General features: G+C 42.2%; 1 protein-coding gene across 1 annotated transcript in view; it reads left to right on the top strand.

Annotated features, from left to right (window-relative positions):
- Positions 1–10,858, top strand: part of LOC109891838 (kin of IRRE-like protein 3) — a 305,246-nt gene extending 294,388 nt beyond the window's left edge. The window contains exon 16 of the mRNA XM_031826835.1: positions 9,070–10,858. Within this exon, the coding sequence (XP_031682695.1) occupies positions 9,070–9,555 (486 nt within the window). The 3' untranslated portion in view covers positions 9,556–10,858. The remainder of the gene's footprint in view (positions 1–9,069) is intronic.
- The last annotated feature ends 2,619 nt before the right edge of the window (positions 10,859–13,477 follow it).

Here is a 13,477-nt window from a genome sequence, read left to right on the forward strand (position 1 = left end):
ATAGCGGGAAGTGAGGCCTAAGAGGGTTTTTATAAATACGCATCATCCAGTGGGTCTTGCAATGGGTAGAAATCAGTGGAGGCTGGTGACTTGACAAATTAAGGAGGATGGGAGACCCACGGTATAGGCGCAGAACGCACGGAGACCACAAAGTGTGCTTCAAAAATCATCAAAGATAACTTATTTGAACCTAAAGCATTTAATAAAGACATTTATAGTACAATATTATGGGGAAGGGGAATGAGAGGGCTACTTACAGTGTTGGAAATGGATCGCAGCAGTGATTGAATGAGGGTGTATGGAATGAGTTGAGGTGTTCAGAGGACAGGACTTTACTGGTAAGACAAAAAACAATGACAAAGGATAATACACAGTTAGACAACATAGCTAAGAATGAGTTAGTCTAAAGCAAGGAGTAAAATCTTTGATGTGTAGTAACGTATTGTGTAATAATGTGTAGTAATTGTGATTGATTCTACATACAGTAAGGAGAAAAAATGGATAGGGGTACTCACAGTGCTTGGAAGGGAAACATTCAATGTGCCTGTGGATGAGTGGGCACATGAAACGTATTGGCTTCAGTAAATGTATTTAATTTATTTATTTCACCTTTATTTAACCAGGTACGCCAGTTGAGAACAAGCTCTCCTTTACAACTGCGACCTGGCCAAGATAAAGCAAAGCAGTGCGACAAACACAACACAGAGTTGCACATTGGATAAACAAATGTACAGTCAATAACACAATAGAAAAATCTATTTACAGTGTGTGCAAATGTAGTAAGATTAGGGAGGTAAGGCAATAAAAGAATGAAAGAAAATCCACACCTATTTAGGCGAGGTGCTGGCTAGCTGAGTGGAACACTTGATTGTACACTATCCATTTATGTTTTTTGTATGCTATTTTAATGAGAATTAACCAATGATATCAGGCGACACCCAGTCATGATTACAGACACCTGTGTGTCTTTTGACACTATAAATGAGTCATCCTGCCCTGATGAAGACAGCTTGTCTGTCGAAACGTTGGACATAAATATTTTTGCATCTGAGCTCCAAAAGTGTGCGGCTCATCTTTATTTTTTAAGGCAATAAATAGGCTGTAGAGGCAAAATAATTACAATTTAGCATTAACACTGGAGTGATAGATGATTATTTAGAGATACTGGGGTGCAAAAGAGCAACAACAACAAAAAATATCAATATGGGGATGAGGTAGTTGGGTGTGCTAATTATAGATAGCTGTGTACAGGTACAGTGATCATTAAGCTGCTCTGACAGCTGATGCTAAAAGTTAGAGAGGGAGATATAAGTCACCAGCTTCAGTGATTTCTGCAATTCATTCCAGTCATTGGCAGCAGAGAACTGTAAGGAAAGGCAGCCAAGGTAGATGTTGGCTTTGGGGATGACCTGTGAAATATACCTGCTGGAAAGCGGGCTATGGGTGGGTGTTGCTATGGTGACCAGTGAGCTGGGATAAGGCAGGTCTTTACCTAGCAAAGACTTAAAGATGACCTGAAGCCAGTGGGTTTGGCGATGAATATTTAGCGAAGGCCAGCCAACAAGAGCATACAGGTCGCAGGGGTGGGTAGTATATGGGGCTTTAGTGACAAAACAGATGGCACTTTGATAGACTGCATCCAATTTGCTGAGTAGAGTGTTGGAGGCTATTTTGTAAATGACATCGCCAAAGTCAAGGATCGATAGGATAGTCAGTTTTGCAAGGGTATGTTCGGCAGCATGAGTGAAGGAGACTTTGTTGCGAAATAGGAAGCCGATTCTAGATTTGATTTTGGATTGGAGATGCTTAATGTGAGTCTGGAAGGAGAGTTTACAGTCTAACCAGACACCTAGGTATTTGTAGTTGTCCACATAATCTAAGTCAGAACCATCCAGAGTAGTGATGCTACTCGGGCGGGCAGGTGTGGGCAGCAATCAGTTGAAGAGCTTGCATTTAGTTTTACTAGCATTTAAAAGCAGTTGGAGGCCACGGAATGAGTGTTGTATGGTATTGAAGTTTGTTTCGAGGTTTGTTAACAGTGTCCAAAGAAGGGCCAGATGTATACAGAATGGTGTTGTCTGCGTAGCGGTGGATCAGAGAATCACCAGCAGCAAGAGTGACATCATTGATATATACAGAGAATAGAGTCGGCCCGAGAATTGAACCCTGTGGCACCCCCATAGAGAGTGCCAGTGGTCCGGACAACAGGCCCTCCGATTTGACACACTAGTGGAGTACTCATCACAATGGTAGTGGAGTACTCATCACCTCTTAATCAGGGAACATGTGGGAACTTAGCTGTAAATACAAACAGCATACAAATGGTTAACAGATGTTAATGCGAGTGTAGCGAAATGCTTGTGCTTCTAGTTCCGACCATGCAGTAATATCTAGCAGGTAATCTTACAATTTCAAAACAACTGCCTTTTACACACAAGTGTTAAGGAATGAATAAGAATATGTACATATAAATATATGGATGAGCGATGGCCGAACGTCATAGGAAAGATGCAGTAGATGGTGTAGAGTACAGTATATACATATGAGATGAGTAATGTAGGGTATGTAAACATTATATAAAGTGGCATTGTTTAAAGTGACTAGTGATACATTTATGGCTAGAGATTTGAGTCAGTATGTTGGCAGCAGCCACTCAATGTTAGTGATGGCTGTTTAACAATCTGATGGCCTTGACATTGAAGCGGTTTTCCGGCTCTTGGTCCCAGCTTTAATGCACCTATACTGACCTCTCCTTCTGGATGAGTGGCTCAGGTGGCTGTTGTCCGTGATGATCTTTTTGGCTTTCCTGTGACATCAGGTAGTGTAGGTGTCCTGGAGGGCAGATAGTTTGCCACCGGTGATGCTTTGTGCAGACCTCACTACCCTCTTATCGTTGTTTGCGGAGCAGTTGCCGTACCAGGCGGTGATACAGCCTGACAGGATGCTCTCGATTGTGCATCTGTAAAGGTTTATGAGTGTTTTTGGTGACAAGCCAAATATCTTCAGCCTCCTGATGTTGAATAGGTGCTTTTGCACCTTCTTCACCATGCTGTCTGTGTGGGGGGACCATTTCAGTTTGTCTGTGATGTGTACGCCGAGGAACTTAAAACTTTCCACCTTCTCCACTACTGTCCCATCGATGTGGATAGGGGGGTGCACCCTCTGCTGTTTACTGAAGTCCACGATCATCTCCTTTGTTTTGTTGACGATGAGTGTGAGGTTATTTTCCTGACACCACACTCCGAGGGACCTCACCTCCTCCCTGTAGGCCGTATTGTCGTTGTTGGTAATCAAGCCTACCACTGTAGTGTCGTCTGCAAACTTGATGATTGAGTTGGAGACATGCATGGCCATGCAGTCATGGGTGAACAGGGAGTACAGGAGAGGGCAGAGAACGCACCCTTGTGGGGCCCCAGTGTTGAGGATCAGCGGGGTGGAGATGTTGCTTCCTACCCTCACCACCTGGGGGCGTCCCGTCAGAAAGTCCAGGACCCAGTTGCACATGGCGGGGTTGAGACCCAGGGTCTAGAGCTTAATGACGAGTTTGGAGGGTACTCTGGTGTTAAATGTTGAGCTGTAATCGATGAACAGCATTCTTACATAGGTATTCCTATTGTCCAGATGGGTTGAGGCAATTGCGACTCTACTTTGTCTCTATACTAATGCTTAGCTTGTTTGATTGCTTTGCGGAGTGAATAGCTATACTGTTTGTATTCGGTCATGTTTCCGGTTGTCTTGCCCTGATTAAAAGCAGTTGTTTGAGCATTCAGTATTACGCGAATGCTGCCATCAGTTCACGGTTTCTGGTTGGGGAAGGTTTTAATAGTTGCCGTGGGTACAACATCACCGATGCACTTGCTAATTAACTCGCTCACCAAATCAGCGTATACATCAATGTTGTTGTTCGACGCTATCCGGAACATATCCCAGTCCATGTGATCGAAGCAATCTCGAAGCGTGGAATCAGATTGGTCAGACCAGCATTGAACAGACTTGAGCACGGGCGTTTCCTGTTTTCATTTCTGTCTATAGGCTGGGAGCAACAAAATGGAGTCATGGTCAGATTTTCCAAAAGGAGGGCGAGGGAGGTCTTTGTATGCGGCGCGGAAGTTAGAGTAGCAATGATCCAGAATTTTGCCGGCCCAGGTCGCGCATTCAATATGCTGATAAAATTTAGGGAGACCTGTTTTCAGATTAGCCTTGTTAAAATCCCCAGCTACAATAAATGCAGCCCCAGGATGTGGTTTCCAGTTTACATAGAGTCCAATGAAATTCTTTCAGGGCCGTCGAGGTGTCTGCCTGGGGAGGATATACACGACTGTGATTATAATCTGAGAGAATTCTCTTAATGCGGTCAGCATTTGATTGTAATGAATTCTAGATCAGGTGAACAAAAGGACTTGAGTTCCTGTATGTTGTTATGATCACACCACGACTCGTTAATCATAAGGCATACACACCCGCCCTTCTTCTTACCAGAGAGATGTTTGTTTCTGTCGGCGTGATGCGTGATGAAACCAGGTGGCTGTACGGACTCTGATAACGTATCCCGAGTGAGCCATGTTTCCGTGAAACAGAGAATGTTACAATCTCTGATGTTCTCTGGAAGGCAACCCTTGCTCGGATTTCGTTTACCTTGTTATCAAGAGAATGGACATTGGCGAGTAGTATACTTATTTTCCACCATAATTTGCAAATAAATTCATAAAAAATCCTACAATGTGATTTTCTGGATTTTTTTTCTCTTTTTGTCTGTCATAGTTGAAGAGCACCTATGATGAAAATTACAGGCCTATCTCATCTTTTTAAGTGAGAGAACTTGCACAATTGGTGGCTGACTAAATACTTTTTTGCCCCACTGTATTTGTTCATATAAATAACATTTAGACTAGATTAAGAGGGGGATTTCCTCTACCCAGACAACAACTGATAGTCAATAGAACTCATAGGGCTGAGCTTGCTTTAAGCATCTTAGCATCATGCAGGCCAATGCGATTGTAGGCCTTGTAAAAAAATTTGACATAATAATTATGTCGATTGATTAATTCCAGGTAATAATTTTGGATTAAAAACGTAGCCTAGCCAGCCCAATTTTGGATATAATCTAAATTTGATCACATTCACATGTTCCACTGACACACAAATTGACTATAAATACATAACGTTACCAATTAGTTTACCCTGACCAGATGGACAGGGCACATAGGCTGTATGCAGCTGCTCTAATTAGTAGCCTACTGTTGATCAGACAGAAAAATTGTCTCATTTGGAATGCTTAGGTGTAGCCTAGGCTGCGGTTAAATTTATGTCATGAGTTTTTGCATGTGTCTGTCCAGGGTGATTACATGTTATCATCTTTGCTAAATAAATACCGGAGGAAAGTGCAAAGCCTACTTTAGCGCACACGAAACAATGTGCTGCATCAACCTCTCTCTTTAATCTAACATTTAATGGATGTTGCGATGGGAGCTATCAAATCATTCATCATTGTTTTCGACATCCCAGAAAAGATTTTCAGCATGTAAAGCGTCGTAACGTGCAATTACAGGCGGCTTGATGATAGGCTCCCTGTTAACCAGCTATACATTTGATACCAGTTGGTATTGAACGCTCTCACCTTTTCATCTTTCTTCATGAAACTGATCTCAGGCAGAGGTCAACCCTCGCTTGCAATTCACACCTTTTCGTGTACCGCACAGAGAATGAAAGGGGTATTTCAACAAAAAGTCCACAACATTCTACCATTTTGTTGGAGAAAACTGCACACTTGCACTGGTAGCTAGCTGAAGTTAGCAAGGCAACTTTAAATACATTGCACTAACTGGACACAAAAATAAAGTTCTACACCCAAGAAAACAATTGATAACATACCTCCTCCATCTCCTGTAATTTGAAAAAATAATTTGAATTGAATAATGTCCCAAAAATGCTCAAACATCATTCTTCACTCTTAATCTCTATCCAACAATGTCACCAAGCTTCTCAATACATAGAACCCCCATAATGCTCTGTGGCACAATCACAACACAACTCACTAGGTTCGTTCTCTGATTTTGCATCTATGATTGGATGGACAACCTGTCAGATCATACTGCAAAAGCTTTGATTGGTTGGAGGACGTCCTCCGGAAGTGGTCATAATTACAATGTATGTCTAAGGAAGGGGATGAGGCCTGCCGGCCTTCTAGGTTTTGTATTGAAGTCAATGAAGCCAGAGGAGAACGGAAGCTAGCTGTCCTCAGCTACACCGTGGTGCTAGCCCAGACAGCGCTGTTGAAGTTACTGTAGACCTTCATTGCAAAACAGTGTATTTTAAACATTTACTTGGTGACATAAATATATTGAGTTTTATCTAAATAGAGTAACTAATGTTTCACTATTTTTATTTTTATAAAATTTCACTGAGGAGGATGGTCCTCCCATTCCTCCTCTGAGGAGCCTCCGCTGGTAGAAAGAGATGACCAGTTTACAGAGGATTATAGAGTGCAGTGATGTGTCCTATAAGGAGCATTGGTGGAAAATCTGATGTCTGAATGGTAAAGAACATCTAGCCGCTCAAGAGCACCCTTACCTGATGATCTATAAATTACATCTCCGTAATCTAGCATGGGTAGGATGGTAATTTGAGTCAGGGATCATTTGGCAGCTGGGGTGAAAGAGGAGTGATTACAACAGGGGAAACCAAGGCTAGATTTAACCTTAGCCTGCAGCTTGGATATGTGTTGAGAGGAGGACAGTGTACAGTTTAGCCATACTTCCAAGTACTTGCATGAGGTGACTACCTCAAGCTCTAAACCCTCAGAGGTAATAATCACACCGGGGAGGGGAGAAGGGCATTCCTCTTACCGAACTACATTTACATTTTTTTATTTAACCTTTATTTAACTAGGCAAGTCAGTTAAGAAGACATTCTTATTTACAATGACGACCTACCCCGGCCAAACCCGGACGACGCTGGGCCAATTGTGCGCCGCCCTATGGGACTCCCAGTCACTGTAGTGGCGTCTTTTGCACTGAGATGCAGTGCCTTAGACCATTGCGCCATTCGGGAGCCCAAGGTTAACGTGACCTTTGCTTTGGAGGTGTTTCACAACAAGGTTAAGGGCAGAGAAAGCTTGTTGGACACTAAGAAAGCTTTGTCGTAGAGCATCGGGGCTAGTCGCATTAGAAGGGCTGGGAAATTAGGACATTTTGGATGGGCAAGGAGGCATGGATGAGTCAAATAGAAATCCTGACTTAATGAAGTAGGGATTAAAGAGCTCAGTTATGCTCTCCTTGTCAGTAAAAACAAAATCAACATTAAAGGGAGGTGGGCAGCTGTGTGGAAGAGGGTTTATTCTCCAGGTCTTTCACCGGATTCCAGAACTTCTTGGGGTTAGACTCACAGAGAGAACTGCTCCTTTGGCCTTCTTGACAGCCTGTGTGCACTTATTCATCATTTGCCTGAACGAAAGTAAGCCAGCCTGAGTATGTGTGTGCAGAGCTTTTTCCTAAATGAAATTCTTGGGGTGGAGTAACTCTGCCAGATCACGGTCGAACCAGGGGCTGAACCTGTTTTTAATTCTCATTTTCTTTACAAGGGTGTTTTAACAATATCACTTAAAAATATAAAAAGAATGTCCAAGTGTCTTCGACAGAGGGAATCAAGCTGATTCTATACCAATTTACTAGAGGCCAGGTCATGAGAAGGCTTGTTCATAAAAGTTAATCAAGCGTCTATGACAAATCAAAACAGGTTGTTTCACTGAGAAGCCATTACGAACACAGGCTGTAAAACAGTGATCACTTAGGTCGTTACAGAAAAACACTAAGACCTATCAGGATTATTTGTGAGAATAACATCAAGGAGAGTACACTTTTCTGCCTGTTTTAGATTGGTAATAATCTGAGAAAGAGTTCGGGAGTCCCGTTGCTTTAGGACTTGGTCAGGTGGTTTAAGCATGTCCCAGTTTAGGTCACATAGCATGAGAAATTCATACTTAGTGTAAGGGGCCAAGAGAGAGATTAGGGCAGGTAGGGTGCAGGCCGGCTGATGGTGGATGATAGTAACACACAGCAACAGTCAACAAAGAGCTATTTGAATGGTTAAAGCCAGCTAATCAAATTGTTTGGGGACATATTTGGTGGAGACAACAGAGCACTGAAGGTGTTCCTTGGTAAAGATTGACACTCCACCACCTTGGAAGATCTGTCTTGCCGAAAAAGGTTATAACCAGAAAGGTTAGTATCATTGTTCAAAACCCTCTGTCTTAACCACGTCTCAGTAATGACCAACACATCTGGATTGTAGTTGTGAACCCACACTTTCAATTTATCAATTTTAGGTAATAAGATTCTCACGTTAACGTGCAGAAAACCCAGGCTTTTACGAGAGCAGAAATCAGAGCACAAGTCAGAATTGGGGCTAGCAACAGTAGATGGTCAAGGGTGTACATGCACATTTCCACAGCAGAGGACATGGAAAGCTCTGTAGTGTTGCTTTTCTATGACATTTGAATGTTCATCAGATGGTAACAAGATCATATTGTACAGAAATTTCATCAGATAACATGAACACAAAGCCGATGAGAGGTGGTTAGAATAGGATCGGAGGCCAAGAGTCCGTGTAAACAATAGAGTCAGAGTTGAGTAGGAACAAACATTGTCTGTCCCATGTTTCGGTTTAAATCAGCAAGTTCATAGTCAACAAAGCATGCAGGAGTCATGGTGCAAAAAGCATAAAATATTCTACACACAACACTGTTTGGTGTTGTTTAGTTTAGGTGACTTGCTCCAATTCCACACAATGCTTCTCTTGATCGGACACTAGACCTGAGCACCCAGTGGCCCTCGGCAATACTGGCAAGATGCATTTCATTCCTATCGCCATTGTGCCTAATGAAAAAATTAGTTTAGATAGGAACGGCTATCTGTGATTCAGACCTGAGATGTTCTTTGGCTAACAATGACCAGTTCGATCACGATAACAACTAACAAAATAGTAGCTGTACTGACATGCCTTACATTTGTCTCCTATCCTTACACTAAATGAACACCTCCTTTTGTGTCTTTGTCCCCTCTCCTCCACAAGGATCCAACCAATGGCTATTACAGTGTCAATACCTTCAAGGAGCACCATGGCACCCCGACTATGTCAATGGCCGCCAACCAGACCAGCGGCACTGAGGTCAGGAACCCTTTGGCTTCTTCTTCATCCACCATGGGAAAGCAGCGTGTGCCTACGGGCATGTCCTTCACAAACATCTACAACACGCTAGGTGCTGGGCCCAACCGCCTGTACGACTACAGCCAGCGCTTCGTGCTTGGCATGGGCAGCAGCTCTATCGAGTTGTGTGAGCGCGAGTTCCAGCGAGGCTCACTTAGTGACTCCAACTCCTTCATCGACACGCAGTGTGACAGCAGCGTGAGCAGCTACAGCAAGCAGGACGGCTACGTGCAGTTTGACAAGGACAGCAAGGCCTCGGCAGCCTCCTCATCTTCCCACTACTCGCAGTCGTCCTCGCAGAACTCAGACCAGACTCGGCCGCTGCAGAAACGCATGCAGACCCATGTGTAATGGCAGAAGGAGCAATGGATGGGGGTGGGTTCGGACGGGTTGGGTCGAGGATTGCACCTTTGGACACTTTAAGGAACACTGCCTGACTGGTATACAGTGCTATTTTTTGTTTGGTTTGTACTCTGATCCACCCGAGGGAGATGATGCAGTATTCCACCTTTGGCAGACGGTGGGCAACTGTGGTGTCCATATTAGGACAGCCTGAAGTCCTGCTGAGACTGAGGCTGTCGTAATATGGACATTGTACGTACAACTCTTTTTACATGTTATTTGGATTACATGTGGTACCTCTATTCCCCTTGAAACAAGCTTTTCAAACAAAAAAGATCATAACCTTGAGAGCTACAATTGGTGGAAAAAAAGATGACAATCAGAAGTCCACTTCCTAAATGAAAAATGCTCTGCTGTTGTCCCCTATTCTGTTTCAGCTAGTGGACTGCCTCAAAATGCACAGCTGTAGGTATTATTCACACGTCTGTGTGGATAAGTTCCAGAATTGTTTAAAAGTTTATTTTCATTATGGAGGAAGACAAACTCTTGGGCCTATGTTCAGCTGGCCGGTTGGGGTTTGAAGCACAAAGGGGTATTGTTAAAAACCACCCGAGGCATTTCTTGTACGTGCTAAAAAAATATCCTTAGATGGATAATGAAACCTCTGAGGAAATATGGTGTGAGTGGCAGGCAATGTACTAAAGACGAACACCTTGCCAATTGGCTGACCTGCAGGTCTAATAGCCCTACACCTGGACAACTTTAATTCTCAACGGATTATAGATTTTGTCCCTTTTGGTTATCTTGGTAAAATCTATATTTTGCTCCTTTATTTTGGATTGATGGTGATATTTTTGCCTTTTTGATGTATGCCTTGTGAAAGTTCATTACTGAGTCACAGATCATAGATAAATGCATGGAGAAGTGGATGTGTCATACTGTTGTACTACTTCACTTGAGCTGACTTTTCAATTGCTTTGTTCACTCACAAACCATCAGTTCCTGGAACCGTTTTTCTTCTTCTGAAAGGACAGTGTCATATTTACACATCCAGAGAAAGGGTCAAGGACCTTATCATCTGTACTTTTCCATTCAATGTGAGACACTTGCAGCCTGATCTTATATGTGTGAGCAGATAGCTGTGGAGCCAAATACAATGTCATCTCTGCCGGAGCTGTTCTAATATTTGTGGCTTGCCATACTTAGCTGATATCGTGTTGTTTACACTGGAGCTCTGTAAATCCAGCATTTTTGTGTACTGTGATTTGGCCACTAAATGACGGCGATGAAGATAAAGTAACTTTTTTCTGTCTGTTGCCTCTGTGGTTACAATGACTTGGTGCCCACTGTTTTAAGTTTTGTCTCAAATGGTACTACTCAGTTTGAAGTGACAATTAGGTGGTTCTGTTCAAGAGTAAATACTGAAGGTGGTTAGCAAACAATATAATTAATATTTACTACAGTAGGACCTAAAACATAGGAACTCGTTGAGAACGTAGGTCGTTTGGAACACAGAAATGTCTGTGACTTTGAATTCCGCTTTATAGAAAAATAATGATTGCATATTTACATGTGTTTTACTTTTACATATCCCAGTTTGATATTGTCAGTTCGGTTGATCAATCAGTCTGTAATACTGGGGTTTGTGTCTGAGGTCCTACTGTAATAGGATTTCATTAAATAATTAATTGAATAATTTATCAATATAACAATATGATGAAGGTTGCGTGTGATCTTTTGGGATTTTAAGTTGAGAGTGCCAATATGAGCATCCTCACAGTGCAGCATTGTCTCATACAACAAAAAGTCAACAAATCATAATTCCTCTCTCAACTACGTTCAAAAGCAAACGACTCATTTGGGTAACAGTTTCCAATCATTAATAAGGCGTTTGTTAATTATCTAATTGCAAAGCATTACACCAATATAAACAATCACCAGTATGTAATTTATAAACCAAATGACTTCCCAATGTGTTTTGATATTTTAATGCAGCTGTAATGCTCCGGGTGTCGTGGGTGTGGAGTCAAATGCAGGAGACAGAGAGTTCAATGCTGTGCGTCTTTTAATAGCACCAACGCACCACAGGGTGCTCACAAAAGTTACGTTCCCAAACACAGGGAATCAAAATGTACAATGGAACAAATCACGACCAGGCACAAACACGTACCTCTACAACAGAGCCGAAGGTTACATTGAAATAATCCCGCACAACAACCAGGCGGGCCGGCTGTCTAATAAAGACAAACTAATTAACCATACCCAGGTGCTACCACTAAACATGCAAGGAGGGGGAGGAAAAACAATCAGTGGCAGCTAATAGGCCGGTGAGACGACCGCCGAGCTCCACCCGCCCCGGAAGGGGAAACACCCTCGGTCGGACTCGTGACAGTAGCCTCCAATGCCTGTTTAGTATTTACCAGCACCACCATTCATAATGACTGATTATCATATGCCTTACAACAAAGAGATGGCTCTCCTAATATGGACAACATAGAGGTGACTTTTTATAATAACTATAAGCAGAGAAATGAAGGGTGTCTATGGTCTATTGTCATATTACAGAAAGGTATTTTAGTGGACCTTGCAGTGAGCATATTTGTATGGTGTCCATCATTCGAATTTAAACAAGTCCTGCTGAGACTGAAGGTGTCCTAAACTTGAACCAATATTGTCATAATATGCACAACCCTACATTGGTACCATTTTAGAGTTAACGTCCTTGTCAATTAATAATTTTAATCTTCATGTTTACACTGCAAAAATGGACAGGTGTTTTGCTTATGGGACAATCTGCAATTGACTAAAACATTTTGTCTGCAGTTATCCATGTAAAGAACAACAACATTCTCCCTATGCTTTGCATAGGGAGAATGCCTAACATTTCAGCTTTGAAGCGCTTAAACCATTGAGTAATAAAAAGCTGCAATATCCTACTTTAAACATCTAAATATATATATATATTATTTATTTATTTTGGGGGGGGGGGGATTACTCTACAATCAAAGTCAGTCCCATCACTGTAGTATAGACTATCATATATTTTCAGGCTTCTTTTATAACAATAATGACTTTTTGATATTCCACATCTCACAGTCGTATGACAACTCGCTGCAATCACAAAGAGTATCTTTATGGTGGAGCAGTTGAAGCTAAAAATAATTATGGAGTGGCCAGTCTGGTCCATCGGTTAGAGCTGCTGAGCCCAGGAGAAATGTATGAGTCAGCTGGGGTTTGAATCTCGCCAACTACCCTATGACTCATCCTCCTATCTTCCCCGTCTATCCAACACTGTAGTATTACTTCAACAGATACAAAAGGAGTAGGACTGACCCACACATAATAAAAATGGCATTGAGCCCATATACAAAGTTTCAAATAAAGCAATGGTCAAACATAAAGACAACTATCTTCCTTGCGGTAGTGAAATGTAAAATCATAAGGAATCCTCTAATGGATTCAGTCTTTTCCAAATGTGTGTTGATTGGAGCTGTGTTTACAAGCCAACTCAACCACATGTTAAATCATCCTGAAGTGTTGCGCCTCCTCCTACAGTTCCACTGTTTACCAGGGATCCCTTGTGAGCCTGCTAAGAGCCTGCATCTTGTAGAAGACAACTGCTGAGCGATTCACACTGGATGAGCACATATTTGGAGATGTTCACTCGAGCCTGTTTGTTTTGAGTCTTGCATTTGATTTGTAAAAAAACAACTCAAATAAACAAATATACAGCATAGAGTATGTATGCCAATGAGAGTCCAGCATATTTATGAATGTAGAAATAAATAACTTTCTATTTGCATTCCAACCCTGGAGCCTTGCAGCAATTGTAGAACTGCAAAAGTAGTAGAGTTACTGCTGTCTTCTGGTTTATTCTCCCCTGCTCCCCTGCTCTGCTCTGTATTTTTCACTGTTTTCTGATATTAAAGCT

Source organism: Oncorhynchus kisutch, linkage group LG6, assembly GCF_002021735.2.
Source record: "Oncorhynchus kisutch isolate 150728-3 linkage group LG6, Okis_V2, whole genome shotgun sequence".
Classification (NCBI taxonomy): Eukaryota; Metazoa; Chordata; class Actinopteri; order Salmoniformes; family Salmonidae; genus Oncorhynchus; species Oncorhynchus kisutch.